Source organism: Eschscholzia californica, unplaced genomic scaffold (genome assembly GCF_041429995.1).
Source record: "Eschscholzia californica isolate CP2 unplaced genomic scaffold, dmEscCali1.0.p SCAF_1, whole genome shotgun sequence".
NCBI lineage: Eukaryota > Viridiplantae > Streptophyta > Magnoliopsida > Ranunculales > Papaveraceae > Eschscholzia > Eschscholzia californica.
In genome coordinates this window covers 4,641,160-4,655,484 of record NW_028238198.1, presented here as the reverse complement: position 1 = coordinate 4,655,484, position 14,325 = coordinate 4,641,160, and the positions used below count along the sequence as shown (strand labels likewise).

Here is a 14,325-nt window from a genome sequence, read left to right as displayed (position 1 = left end):
AATAAAATATCAAGCATGATGACACATATATCTTGGAAAGAGTCCGGTAGTTAAATATTATTATGACTACGTATTTTTAATCTCAAAATACCTATAGTGATGGAAAAAATATTGAAAATTCAAATATCGGATATTCTAAGAGATTGGGATAAGAAATTTTACATGTCGCAACAATATTTACAACAATGAGATTGATTGATCGTTTAACCTTCTCTTCAAATCTGAAGACTGAGACTTCAAATCTAAAGTTCTATTTGGAAAATTTATTTGAGATATGTGATTATCATAAACCAACTTTACAAGAAATAGATCTCAATTCTTGCCGCTACAACTCAACATGTAAAATTACCTTGTTGACTACATAATAGATTATAAAAATATAATTATTTTGTGTATCATCACAACTTGATAGATTTTTATTATCATATTTGTAAGTATAATTTTGTTTTTACCACAACTTATGTTTTTATTCTACCCTCAAAATATATTTAGACAGGAAAACAATATTTTCTAGGAAAGCACAAACATTTAACATGGTCCATTCTAAATTTGAGCAAGATTTTATCAAAAAATGCAATCACTAATAATATCTAAATTTGATACAATTTACAGATTAGTTAGATTTTGTAGGTGGTAAAATAGGTAATTTAAATCATTAGGGATATGAAATTCAGATCTGGGTCAGATTTAAAAAGACAAAATAAGTATACTTAATTGACTGTAAAATTTTGCGCAAAGCTAGGAAATGAAATACTCTATGTCATAAATATTTTCCAACTAAATTTTCGTACCACTTCTTGCAACTTGATTCTTTTGACTCTTCTTCTTTTTTCTCTCTCTCATCTAAAGCTCATTTCATTGATCCCTTCAGTTGAGAAGGTGAATAGATTTGAACTTCATAAATTACCCATCTCTTTCTATCCTTAAGATGGGTTTGGATGGAGATGGATCAGTGAAGTAACTGAGTTTTCTTGTCATCTAAGGGGGAGATCAAGAATGGGTAGTGGAAAAAGAAAGAAAGAGTTTTTGATGAAGGAAGCTACAGAGTTCTTGAACTATGTAATGGTAGAAAGATCTCTTTTCCCATTCTTGGTTCCTCTTGTTTTGGTAGCTTGGTTAATTGAAAGATGGTTTTTGCCCTTCTCTAATTGGGTTTTGCTTGCTGTCTCTGTCTGGGCAACCATTCAGGTTATCTCCTATATATCTCTTTCTCTTATTCTAGTTTTGACCCCCTTTTTTTAGATTTTGAGGTTGAAACTTTTGATTTCTTAGAGAACACTCAAGTTATTATATGTTTGTTTAGTTTATAAATAGTTTTCCTTTTGATTTATACTGTTTTTAGGTTGTTCTATGACAAAAAAACTCTTATCCATACTAACAAATTGGAACTCAAATTCAAGGGGGTTCCTTTTAACCAATAAAATTGAATTCCAAGAATCCTAATTCTAGAATGAAAAATTATGTAAAGAAGTTATTTGTTTGAGACACAAGCTATAGTTTCTTGGAAGAAGTTGATCTAGAGTTCTAGAAGTAGTACCATTATGTTTGAGACACAAGCTTCGTATATCATATCAGGATACTATTCGGCAAACGTCATTTTGTTACTTATAACCAATAAATAGATCACCTACATAGATTCTTTATATCTCGAAGAGAGTACTCGATTTTGTCTCTTCTATTTTATTTTGATTGAACAAAGTTCATAACAGATATCGCTAGGTGACGTATTTGATGATAAACATATTTTGTTAGAAAATTTGATTTTAATGGTTCTTTTCTTATACCTTTTGCATAAAAATGAAGAAGCTTGAGAGTAACAAAATTAGGTTGCAACTAGTGTGACATTGTATATTTTCGTTTGTAGTATGGTACGTATCAACGCAAGCTTCTTGTAGAAGATATGAGTAAAAGATGGAAGCAAGTTCTCTTGTACACATCGGTAAGTCTCTTCTGAGTTCTTATACACATGAAGATGTCTATGTAAGTCGCTTGCCTACAATTCTTTTTAACGTTCATACCCTCTTTCTTTCCGAGTACAGCCTGTAACACCATTAGAGCACTGTGAGTGGCTAAACAAGTTCTTGATGGAAGTGTGGTCTAATTTCATTAACCCAAAGCTTTCGACAAGGTTTTCATCAATTGTTGAGGTAAGCTTTCAGTATTTCATTTTGATTCTCCAAGAAAGTTTTTATTTCCTATTTATACTGAAGAAGTATTCTCGCTAAGTTTTATTCTCTAAGAAAACTCTACCTTTATTGGTTCACTCAAAGAAGTGCATGAGAATGCAGATAGGGTACCTCACTATTAAAATCTGCCGAAGGAAAATATAGAATTTCATTCGTAAAAGGCCGAACTGGTTACAACATATATAGACCCTTCCAAGTCCCAAAAGGCCTAATATGGACGGATAAATCATTTCTTTGTATAACAATACCAGTTGGTTCTCTTAACATGAAAAAGAAGATAAAAGGATGTCGTTTCCGTTTGAAAGTTGATAGCAACACTTACTTTAGTATCCTACTATTCCACTTCATTGAAATTACTCTAAATGTTTGTGTGTGTTTTTTTTGCAGAAACGATTGAAACAACGAAAACCAAAGTTTATTGTAAGTTACTCTTCTGACTACTATCTACTTGTCAAGGATACTTGTACAGTACACTTTGTTGAGGAAACCATTTTTTGTAGGAAAGAATCGAATTACAAGAGTTCTCACTAGGTTCAACTCCTCCCAGCTTAGGACTGCACGGGACACAATGGTCAACTTCAGGGGACCAGGTTTGGTTTCTGACTTCGACTTCTTAAAATTCGATAATTTCTGATGCCAGTTAATAAAAATGCAGTATAAATATTCTCAAACACGAACCTACAGTCGTAACCACTCTGTACATTTTCACAGCAAATTTTGAGAATGGGGTTTGAGTGGGATACGAACAGCATCAACATTTTGTTGCTCGCGAAGTTGGCGAAGCCATTAGCCGGAACTGCCCGGATTGTTATCAACAGTGTCCACATTAAGGGTGATGTACGTAAGAGTAGCTTTCTTTTGATCTCTTCCTTTTTTTTCTTGCTTGTTATATTGAGTCGACTATTAGTATTGGCGTGTTTTATAATTCAATTCCTTCCCACATTTAAATATTTTGCAGCTTCTTATCATGCCGATTCTTGAAGGACAAGCTATTCTTTATTCATTTGAATCAACTCCTGAGGTGAGAATTGGTGTTGCCTTCGGAAGTGGGGGAAGCCAAACACTTCCTGCAACAGAGCTGCCTGGGGTTTCACCTTGGCTGGTAAGACAAAGCACATAAAAAATCAATATGGAAATAACTAAAACGGTTTGTTTGATGTAAAATTTTTATAGTGTATAACATATTCTTCCTCACCCAGGTCAAGCTTTGTACTGATACCTTAATTAAAACTACTGTTGAACCTCGTCGCCGATGTTACTCTTTGCCTCCAATTGACTTAAATAAGAAGGCAGTTGGAGGCATAATTTCTGTAGCAGTCGTTTCAGCGACCCCTCGTGGTGTCGATAGATTGAAAGGAAGCAATTCTGGAAAGCAAGAGAGCCCTCCAAGATATGGTAGTTTAGAAGGCAATATTGGTCATGAAATTCAACAAACGTTTGTTGAAGTTGAACTTGGGGAATTAACAAGGAGAACCAATATCAGTTCCGGTTCGGAGCCTATATGGGATTCAACTTTTAATATGGTTTTTCATGAAGATGTCGGAATAATCCGGTTTCATCTATATGAATCGGTTCCCGACAATATGAAGCATGACTTTGTAACTAGTTGTGAAGTAAAGGTACTTTTATAACTGATACTTTTCTTTTCAAAAAATGGTTCCAGTTTCGTAAATCATTTTTGTGAATTTGTTAGTGATATGCAATGAGCAGGTGAAATATGCAGTAGATGACTCGACAGTATTCTGGGCAGTAGGGCCTGGATCAAGTATACTAGCCAAAAGGGTTGAGTCTGTTGGTCAAGAAGTTGAAATGGTCATTCCATTCGAGGGAAGTAATTCGGGCGAGGTAGAATATTCAAAATACCCTAGTGTTAAGAATTAAAAATCGTGTACAAGATTTTTGCAAACTAAGATCTCCGTCCTGCAATTTGATGATTCATTTTTCCAATTTGCAGTTGACCGTAAAACTCTTGTTGAGAGAATGGCAGTTTGCAGATGGTTCGCGTAGCTTGAACCAATCTTCCCACATTAGCTCTCAACGATCTGTATCTCGCTCTTCAGATATTCAGCAAAGAACTGGCAGGAAACTCAAGTTCACTGTCGTGGAAGGTAGAGATTTGGTTGTTAAGGATAAGATGCTTGGAAAGACAAATTCATATGTGAAACTGCAATATGGGAAGGTTTGTCGTCTCTTCTCCTGACATTCAACTTCTTTTTTCTCTTCAGTTATCTTCTATTACTAAGGCTCTCGTGGGCAAAACGCCCGGTGAGGGGGACACTGAAATCGTAAATGGCAAGAGAGGGTCAAGCGTGAAACATCCACATTAAGTATATATATATATGGTTAAATAATGTCATCTTAATCGATATAGAGAGAAATGTAGGGGGAGATGAGCTATTTACTCTGAACTAGTAACATTTTGTTTATCGAGATTGGTAACTGATAATGCTATTAACCTTTCCAGTCCCTCTTTCGTACGAAGATGGTGAATGGCATAAGTCCTGTGTGGAACGAGAAGTTTGAATTTGATGAAATTGGAGGTGGTGAGTATCTCAAGGTTAAGTGTTACTCTGAAGACACTTTTACGGATGACAGCATTGGAAGTGCACAAGTAAATTTAGAAGGATTGGATGTTGGCTCAGTAAGAGATATCTGGGTACCTCTTGAGAAAGTTAATAAAGGAGAATTGAGGCTTCAGATAGAAGCCGTGAAAAGTAATGACTACGAAAGATCAAGGGTAAGAATCTATACTAGTTAATAACTAAAACGACGAGTAAGTATTTTGTTTATACGTTTGTCATGGATTTTAGAATTTACCCGTTCAAATCTATACAGAGTGCTAACGGTGGACTAGGAAATGGTTGGATTGAACTTGTTATTATTGAGGCGAGAGACCTTATTGCTGCTGATTTAAGGGGGACAAGTGATCCTTATGTGAGGGTACATTATGGAAACCTAAAGAAAAGAACAAAGGTTAGAGATACCTCTATTTAGTTAAGTCATACCCTTAAGGTCGTCGATGTTTTCTTTCTCTAGTTTTCCCATTTTCTTCCTCTTATTATGCAGGTATTATTTAAAACTCTGACTCCTCAATGGAAGCAAACGTTAGAGTTTCCGGACGATGGTAGTCCCTTGGAGTTACATGTGAAGGATCATAATGCCTTGCTTCCAACATCAAGTATAGGAAATTGTATAGTAGAATATCAGAGATTGCCTCCCAACCAAATGGCTGACAAGTGGATACCTCTCCAAGGAGTACGGAAGGGAGAAATCCACGTACAAATTACGCGTAAAATTCCAGAGCTACAAAAGCGAGCCAGTGTTGATTCGAACTTTTCATCGTTAAGCAAAGCCAATCAGCTTGCTGGTCAGGTAAAACAACAAGTTTCATAACTTCCCTTTTTATTACTCCTATGATTCAAAACCAATATGATGCTAAGTTTTAACATTGCGATCACTTCACGATCTTTTTGGGATTCAAGAAAGTAAATTGGAGAATAACCCGAGAAAATAGAAAGTAGAAAGAATCACCTTACACTTGACATGTTATCTATTGATCATAATGTTTCGAAAACTATTAAAGTTTCTTGTTAGTATTGGTCTTGAGTTGTTTCTGCAACTTCTATGTGGTTTCTTTAGTCTCTTGTGAGTATTTTACATGAGATGTGAATGAATGAATGAACAGATGGGACAGATTGTGACAAAGATTCGAAGCTTAATTGATGATGCAGATATGGAAGGTCTGACAATGGCGATGTCTGAGATGGAGATGATTCACGAGGCCGAGGAAGAATACATGATCCAACTAGAGACTGAACAAACATTGTTGTTGAATAAGATTCGTGAGATTGGTCAAGAAATATATAAATCTTCTTCGCCTTCCCCAAGTAAGAAAATCTCTGGTGATTGATTCAAGTCGATATTCTCTTTTACTACCTATCATTAGTACTAACATGACGGAATTCTATAGACAACTACTTAGTAATATTGTAAATTTGAACAGGGCATCCTTTATTGTTAATATTGAAGTGCAAGATTTATGTTTGAAATAAAGGATTATTTTATCCCTAAGATGACCTTTTTTTTCGCTATATGCTTGTAAAATGCCATTGAAACTTGAAAGTGTATCTTAAAGCTTCACCAAAAGTGCGAACAAAATCGTTGCCAAAAGTTTGAAAATCGCTTTGCCCAAAGTAGAAAATATGAATAAATCACAAATCAAATCATTTATCTACTCTCTTTACTTCTACCCACAAAATTCGAACAAGAACAAGATAGAGAAGACGTAGATTAACTTTCATTATTCACTTCCATGCAATTATGGAACATAAAACAGTGTCAAATAAACATAAAAGATAATGATAATCATAATCGGTTTTTATACAAGATATCAAGAATAAATAATATCTTTTCAGGTTATTGAACATGAAAAAAAAAAGAATAGCAATCAACATGCAGTACTTTTCTTGCTGTGTTCATCTAACCACGATATGATTTCATTAAAAACTTCAAAAATCCTATCATCCGATTCACCTTGAAGAAGAGCATGGTAAGCATCGGTAACAAGATGAAGCTTCTTATCTGAACTGCTGGATTTTTCATACAAAGCTTTACTAACTGACGGATCAGTAACAACATCTGCCTCCCCGTGAAGTATCAACATCGGCAAGGAGACCTGCAAACCAATTAGAACTCATGCCGATTACATATTTCCAAAGAAGATTAGGGGTCCACAACAGGCAGTGCCAGGCCAGCCCCGCTACAGGCCCATTTGGCATGGCTCAGTTAAGGGTCACATTGCGGCCGCGCCCTAATATATGAGCCTCGTACCTAACTCTAAAATAACTCCAAGCGTTGCGAGCCGCTAGCCATGCCAACGGGCCATGATGGGCAATACCGTTTATGGGCCGACTCGGTTCATTGTGAACCATCATACCACTTCTTCTAATTGATAAATTGAACACATAAAGAGCAGGAACAAAATCATACTTCTTCTAATCGACGTTCTATTTCTTGAGTGGTTCTAAGTAGTTCCACAGCCGTCCTCAAACGAGGTTTGCCCTTGTACCCAATAACATTATAATGTGTCTGCAATCATAGGAGAACAAAAGTCGAGACATCATTCACCCTATGAAGAATCGAACCTTGATAAAAATAGCAACAGAATTCAGATCGATACAGAATAAACAGAACTAATGAACAGACAAACCTGTTTTCTCTTCTCTGGATCCCGGAATGCCATCTCCCCTATATCCCTTTCCGGAACTAACTTTGATTTCGGGAGAACGCTGGCCACAGCTATTAAGAACTGCGTAACCACGAAAGGAGGAACCATATCATCTGCAATCTACTCAAAGAACCGAGTTAGAAACCTCAATATAGGAATATCACCAACCAATAAGAGGATCCTGAAATGAAAAATTTTAGGTTTAGGATAATACTTTACACATGGGTGCAACAAGAACTGCACCATCCCATGAATTAGGTTCTTTTAGATGAATCTTTATAGCAACTGCTCCACCCATAGACTCTCCAAACAAGAAACTTGGTAGGTTTTGGTACTCTATACTTTCTGTCATAAAAATGCGTCTAATATAAGTCGAGCTATACTTTGTAGGATATTAGGACAAGTTTTTCGGAGAAGAGGCAATAGCACACCTTTGATTTTTGAGAAATGTTCGATAACATCATCTACGAGTCTGTCAAAGCTGGGAACATAACCATGAAGACCTTCTGAAAGACCCATTCCTGGATAGTCCATGGCAAAAACTCCATATCCTGATAATGCTAGTTTCCTAGCAATTCCTACAAATATTGAATATAAATTTTATAAGTTCGAAACTATTGTAACACAAGTAGAGGAGAAACCCACGTAGTTTTTTTGGTTACTAATATTCGTCAAGAATTACATGCCTTCGAAGAAAAATGTGCAAGTATCTCCATAACCATGACAATAGCAAATCAAAGCTTTTACTGGAGAGGTCTCTGGAAGCCAACTTTTCGTGAATATTTCCAATCCTCTAGAGTTCACTTCATAGGACTGCATAAAAGAATGAATTCTTTACTTGAGAAATTTAAACAATATCCCCTCGTATGCATATTCATTACATACTGATTCGAGGGCGTAACAACTATATTGGAGTACAAAATTTGCACACTTTCAACAAGAAAGATAAGAGAAGAGATAAAACAATGGTAACGCGTACCTCCTTTGTTATTACACCCTCATATGGGATCTAGAAAACACAAAGAAAAATAAATAAATTATCAGTCTGTACCACTTTTGAAGCGTATACAATAGCACTAGAAGAAAGTAAATAGATTTTTCGCATCCTTTATGATTGACATTTTTATGAAAATGATAATATATTTGATCAATGTGGTAATACAACACAAACACGGAAGGTATACAAGTCAAACATTAACCTAATGTTAAATCATTGTGAAGCTCACTTTGATTGAGTGATAACATAGTAAATCCTGTCCGGACACATACCCCCGACAAGGATAGAGAGACATTTTTGATTCACTAAAACTTTATCAACTCAGCTGGCTGACATGTCTATTTCTCAAATTGAATGCGAAATATTATGAGTTTTAATAGCTTCACACTATTTAACTAACTATATTGAAGCAATTTAATAGTAAAATATTAAATATTATAATGAAATCAATTTTTTTTAAAAATGAAATAAAAGAAAACCTAAATAAAAAAGCTTGGTTTGGTAAATTGGGGATTTATATCTCTACCTACCAAAGTGAAACTACTAGTAAGGTTCATAATAAGAGAATCCAATTAAGAATAAATGAACCACATATAAATATTATTATTTTTATTCTAGAGAGAGAGAGAGAAAAAGGAAATAAGAGAGATGATTAATGAAAACCTTCATCAAGCAATGATCAATTCCATGTTGAATATCTTTGATTGCTTCACGAGCTCGTCTTCTTGATGATGCTTCATCCATATTAGCGTTTATTATTTTCTGTATTTCATCATCAACAACAATCCCCGCCAATTTCATTTTAGGAGGAGGACCCATTTTTCTTCCTCTTCTTCGTTTTCTTCTTCGTATATAAGAATTTGGTAGTATGCAATTCCAAACCCTAATAATAATAAAAAGAGGAAGGAAGGAAGGGGGGTATTCAAAAGTTCTGAGGATATCAAAATTGACAATTGTTTGAACAATTAATAAAGTAAACAGGGGAGGAGAAAAAGGCAAAGATGATTACGATAATGATGATGATTTATATGATGTATGGATGGATGGATGATGGTACCTGTTATTTGATGATGATGATGATGAATGAAGGTTCCAGGAAACGTGGGAGAAGGGAGGAGGAGATTTAGACGCCATTTATATTTGGGGTGATTGTTTGTTGGTTTAGAGAGAGAGAGAGAGAGAGAGAAAGATAGTGAGAATCTAGAGAAATAAAAAAAGGGTTATTTCCCTAATGGCCCCCTACTTTGTGACCAGCTTCCCGCCTGGCCCCCTACTTTACAAAAATACCCATATGGCCCCCTTCCGTTATAACACCGTCACTCTCTCTCCTCCATCATGTTTTCTCTTTCTGACAACTCACGCCACATCATTTGTTACGCCACCTCATCACCATCTCCGGCAGAGGTCGCCGGCCGGCCAAATTTCCGGCCGGCGACCTTCAAACTAAAAAAAAAAAAAAAAATTGTTTTTTCTCTCTTCCTCTCTCTCTCTAAAATTACTCCGGCGAAGGGAGACCTTCGCCGGAGTGGTCTGTTCTTCATTGAAGAACAGACCGAGATCTGTTCTTCACGAACAGACTGATCTGTTCGTGAAGAGGAAGAGAGAAAAAAAAAATAAAAATTTAGTTTGAAGGTCGCCGGCCGGCGACCTCTGCCGGAGATGGTGATGAGGTGGCGTAACAGATGATGTGGCGTGAGTTGGCAGAGAGAGAAAACATGATGGAGGAGAGAGAGTGACGGTGTTATAACGGAAAGGGGTCATATGGGTATTTTTCGTAAAGTAGGGGGCCAGGCGGGAAGCTGGTCACAAAGTAGGGGGCCATTAGGGAAATAACCCATAAAAAATTATTAGATTCTTTTGGGTGTGGATAGGGAAAACGACTGTTTGAGGCGAAAATAATATCTTAATAATAAAAAAAGCCTAGATTTTTTTCTATTAGGTAGAAGTTCCCAAAATTTTATGTGTAATAATAAGTAAAGTTTGAAATATTATTGATAATTATTAATAAGGTCACTTTCTTTTATTTTCATTCCCAAAATAACCCCACCTCTAAATCGTTATCTCTCTAAAAAAAAAAATCTGAAATTTTTAGGGTTTCTTCTTCTTCCCCTCTTCTCCAATTCTTCTTGTTCTTCCATACGACTTCTTCTTCTTCTTCTTGATTCGACAAAACTTAAGTATAGGTTCGTGTTTGATGTTGATGATTCGAACCCTAGAAAAACGAAACCCCATTTAATGGCGTTGAGATGAGAGAGAAAGTTGGCTTATTTCGGTGATGGTGGTGGTAGTTAGTTGAGGTGGGATTTGAGTTGGGTCGTTTCTTTTGTGTCACCATTTAATGGAGGAATTGATTAAAAGATCGACGACCCCATTACCCATCTCTCAACTGTCATCACTCATATTCTATTGTTTAGATTAAACCTGAGATTTCAATAATATCATAAGAAAAACCCATTATTCTGATGAGTTGAAATACTGGAAAAGGTTGTTTTTTTGTAGAGATTTTTCAAATTTTGGGGTGGAGAAGTTGGAGAAGAAGAAGTTTAGGTGAAGAAGGATCTAAAGGAAGTTCTTATTTTCAGAATTGGAGGAGATTAATTTCCTTTTCAGGTTGCTTTGTTGGTAGTTTAATGACATAAGTGAAACCTTAACAATGAGTAGAATTTTCTATTTAGGGTTTTTTTTCCTGGAAGTCTGTATAGTTAGAGGGAGTCAAGGAGATTGATAATTTGGCAAAGCAATCAAGTAGAAATGAATCTCATCATAAAAAAAGTAGAAATGGAATAAAGTATAGCTTAGAAACAGGGGAGAAAAGAAAGTATATAACTCAGACTGCTTGGGACTTGTTTAATAGATGGAACAAACTCATTCTTGTTTTCGAGTACGCTAAAAATGGGTCCTTCAAACTTGAGAGCAAGGAATGAAACTTCCTGAAATTTCACCGAAATTTCGCGAAACGTTTCCTAAAATGAGATTAGGTGCACGAAATAACACTTACAACTATTTCCTGCATAGTTTCCACCGACATGATCGAAATTTCCACCGAAGTTGTGGGAAATTTCGAAATTTCCACCGACATGATGGAAATTTCGACCGACATAGTAGAAGTCTAGCAAAAAAATCAGAGAAACTAATACTAGAAAAATATCCATTTCTTCGTCTATTTCATCTTCATTTCTCTTAGATTTTTTTGATTTTTATGTTATGTTTTCCATGGTTTTTAAATCTATTTGAATGATTTACGACTTGACTTAACTGCCTAAATTGATTTTATCATAGTAACACCTCTAATATAACTGTGTAATTGACGATACCTTCTCAAACTAACATAGTTTGTTAATTATTATTAGTAAGAATGTTATCTTTTGGGTGTTATAGCCAAAAAAGTATTCAATTTACCCCCGGAAGTAACTGTGTAATTGTTAATACTCCCTCAAACTAATAGATAATGTTAAACATCATTTTTATGTTTCATTATGGTTTAATAATCTTGTTATACATAATTGCATCATATTTCTATCATTTCTGTAGATTTGTAAGATTTCCACACTGACCGAAACATTTCTACGAAACGTTTCCACTTTTGTACCGACCGAAATTTCCACCGAAACCGAAATTTCATTCCTTGCTTGAGAGATTGGCTTCATGGTGGTTTAGCAATGAAGAGTCAATTTATGTGGTACATCTTTGAACTTTAAATTGTTCTAAACTTGCAGAAATGGGAGATCTTGCACTGTTAACACCATCTTATGGAACACAATTCAACTTTTATTTCCACAAGAAGTTGAATCAAGGAAGGCTGCTTCTATAGCTGCTAGGTCTATGACTAAGAACAGTAGAGAAGCTTCGAGTCGAAGCCCAATAATGGAAAACCATAATTTAAGAACTCGACAATCCTCCTCGAACCAGGCCTTTTTCTCCATAGGCAGAACGGACAGAATAGTGAGCTCAAGCAGGAGCAGAAGAGCTACTACCCCAAGTCAGGCTGAGGATGCTGCTTTGGTGAACTCAAACAGGAGAAGAAGAGCTACCCCAAGTCAGGTCGAGGATGCTGCTTGGGCGAGCTCAAGCTGGAGCAGAAGAGCTACCCCAAATCTGGTTGAGGATGCTGCTTTAGCTTTTAGATTACAAAGAGAGGAGTTCATGGAAGCTTTTAGGGGAACAGAAGAGAGCGCACCAACACCTCGAATTTCATCTGCCCGAGCAAATATAAGAGCCATGGCTTCAAGAGCTATAAACCATCGGACTAAAGGTGGACCAATGTAGATTTTGTTTGGTTTTGAAGTTTTTCTTATAGTTGAAGATTTCTAGTTGTTCTATGTTATTTGTTGAGCAACCAAGGTTGTTCTCTTTTAATCAAGTAAAGATTTCCTGGTTTTGATCATTTTTAGATGTTACTAGCTAAAGATGTATTTATGTACATGACTTTTTTAATACACTACAGCTATACATGTTCTCGGGGCTATTGTAGGTATGGTGACATTCTCCGCGTCGATATCGCTATGGGCTTACGTGATATGCATCATAATATGAACCCAAGTTATGTTCATAGGAACATAAAGAGCAGGAACATTTTTCTAGACGAAGACTTCAATACCGATGTCGGTAATTTTTTTATGTCAATTTATATTTTACAAATACGGTTTGCAGTTTACATTATGCAAACACATGTTTGCAGATCACATTGTTGCAAACACGTTTGCAGATCACATTGTTGCAAACACGTTTGCAGAACAGATTGTTGCAAACACGTTTGCATAACAGATTGTTGCAACACGTTTGCATAACAGATTTTTGCAAACACGTTTGCATAAAAACGTAAAGGAAAAAAGTGTCGTTTTTCTGGGTTTTTTTTTTTGAAAAAAAGTATTAAAAGTGGATCGTGTTAGAAAGCTAATGAAAAATCATTTTTAAATATATAATTTTTATAGAAATCCGACATTTCAAACAAAAGTTATATCTATTTAAAATTTAAAGAAAAATAAAGGAATTTAGTTACAAAAAATGACAAAAAAGGGTATTTTAGTATTTGCACACTTTTTGACCTAAATAATAATTTTCAAATGTTTTGTGTTTTTCTAATCATTTTCAATATTATTTTGACCTTTTTAGAAATTACCTCGCGTGGATATATCACCCTAATAAGTGGAGGTACACGAGAAACGATAATCTTTTCCCGCGACACAACTCCAAGATGTCACATGGAAAGGTCGTGCTAGCTAGCAGCACCTACCCTTCTAAAATACTGCTACTAGTATTCAACTGCCAGCCCCAAAGATCAATTAGCAATTTTATTTCTTAATGATTTGTCTGTCTCCATAATCTATAGTTATATATAGTATTATACCAAACTGATTTTTATATTGTTTAGGCATAATCTTCCAACTTCTTACTTTATTTATAGAGAGGGATTAGTTAAATGACACCCTCTCATCATAATTATAGTATTATTTTTATATAGTATTGCACAGTCTTACATGCCAATCCATTCAAGCTAACGTGCTACTAAATGAATACATGTATGGTTAATCAAACATTAATATCACAATGAGAGTGGTCGAGTGGATGTCCCATCAATTCATCCTACTTAGCGTGCGAAAAACGTTTGAATTTGAAAACAAAGAATTTCTCGTGAGAAAGAAAATCGTCATTTTTAAATGTGAAATTAAATTAATCGTCATTTTCAACCTACATCCATTGACCAAATCCCTCGTGGCTCTTCCACCTTCCATCACCCAATATACACCAGTAAGGTCGTGATCATTTAACTTGCCTCCATTGCCCCATATACAATAACCATCCCTCTCTCCCTCTAAATAAAGATTGTTGTGATTTAGGGAGGGGAAAACATTCCAAGGAGGTGAGAGATTTGAAGAGAAGGTGTGGAAGAGAGAGAAATGAGAACGTGGAAGAGA

At 35.6% G+C, this 14,325-nt stretch overlaps 3 protein-coding genes across 3 annotated transcripts; 2 read left to right on the top strand and 1 right to left on the bottom strand.

The window, feature by feature from the left end:
• Positions 1–240: 240 nt before the first annotated feature.
• Positions 241–6,257, top strand: ATSYTF (C2 domain-containing protein). Its single transcript, XM_086637861.1, has 14 exons — positions 241–1,188; positions 1,865–1,939; positions 2,040–2,147; positions 2,574–2,606; positions 2,687–2,776; positions 2,898–3,023; positions 3,145–3,288; positions 3,386–3,805; positions 3,897–4,031; positions 4,141–4,365; positions 4,651–4,923; positions 5,022–5,159; positions 5,253–5,558; positions 5,872–6,257. The coding sequence occupies exons 1-14, from the start codon at positions 997–999 to the stop codon at positions 6,094–6,096; spliced, it is 2,490 nt and encodes an 829-aa protein (XP_086493987.1). The 5' UTR covers positions 241–996; the 3' UTR covers positions 6,097–6,257.
• Positions 6,258–6,461: 204 nt separating this feature from the next.
• Positions 6,462–13,637, bottom strand: LOC147563443 (alpha/beta-Hydrolases superfamily protein). The gene is made up of 10 exons (XM_086637869.1): positions 13,530–13,637; positions 9,468–9,638; positions 9,074–9,293; positions 8,393–8,422; positions 8,100–8,226; positions 7,845–7,991; positions 7,628–7,758; positions 7,396–7,533; positions 7,176–7,274; positions 6,462–6,861 (listed from the first exon to the last, which is right to left on the bottom strand). The coding sequence occupies exons 2-10, from the start codon at positions 9,542–9,544 to the stop codon at positions 6,634–6,636; spliced, it is 1,197 nt and encodes a 398-aa protein (XP_086493995.1). The 5' UTR covers positions 9,545–9,638; positions 13,530–13,637; the 3' UTR covers positions 6,462–6,633.
• LOC147563444 (uncharacterized) lies at positions 10,646–12,676 on the top strand. Its single transcript, XM_086665637.1, has 2 exons — positions 10,646–10,650; positions 12,127–12,676. Exons 1-2 carry the CDS (start codon positions 10,646–10,648, stop codon positions 12,674–12,676), a joined length of 555 nt encoding a protein of 184 aa, XP_086521763.1.
• Positions 13,638–14,325: the final 688 nt, after the last annotated feature.

Excerpts from the sequence above, each read along its gene's own strand:
- ATSYTF (XM_086637861.1), top strand. The coding sequence starts at position 997 with ATGGGTAGTGGAAAAAGAAAGAAAGAGTTTTTGATGAAGGAAGCTACA. Across the intron at positions 1,940-2,039 it reads AAGTTCTCTTGTACACATCG|CCTGTAACACCATTAGAGCA; the intron begins GTAAGTCTCTTC and ends TTCCGAGTACAG. Across the intron at positions 2,777-2,897 it reads GGTCAACTTCAGGGGACCAG|CAAATTTTGAGAATGGGGTT; the intron begins GTTTGGTTTCTG and ends ACATTTTCACAG.
- LOC147563443 (XM_086637869.1), bottom strand. The coding sequence starts at position 9,544 with ATGGCGTCTAAATCTCCTCCTCCCTTCTCCCACGTTTCCTGGAACCTT. Across the intron at positions 8,227-8,392 it reads AGGGTGTAATAACAAAGGAG|TCCTATGAAGTGAACTCTAG; the intron begins GTACGCGTTACC and ends TCTTTTATGCAG. Across the intron at positions 6,862-7,175 it reads TAGAACGTCGATTAGAAGAA|GTCTCCTTGCCGATGTTGAT; the intron begins GTATGATTTTGT and ends ATTGGTTTGCAG.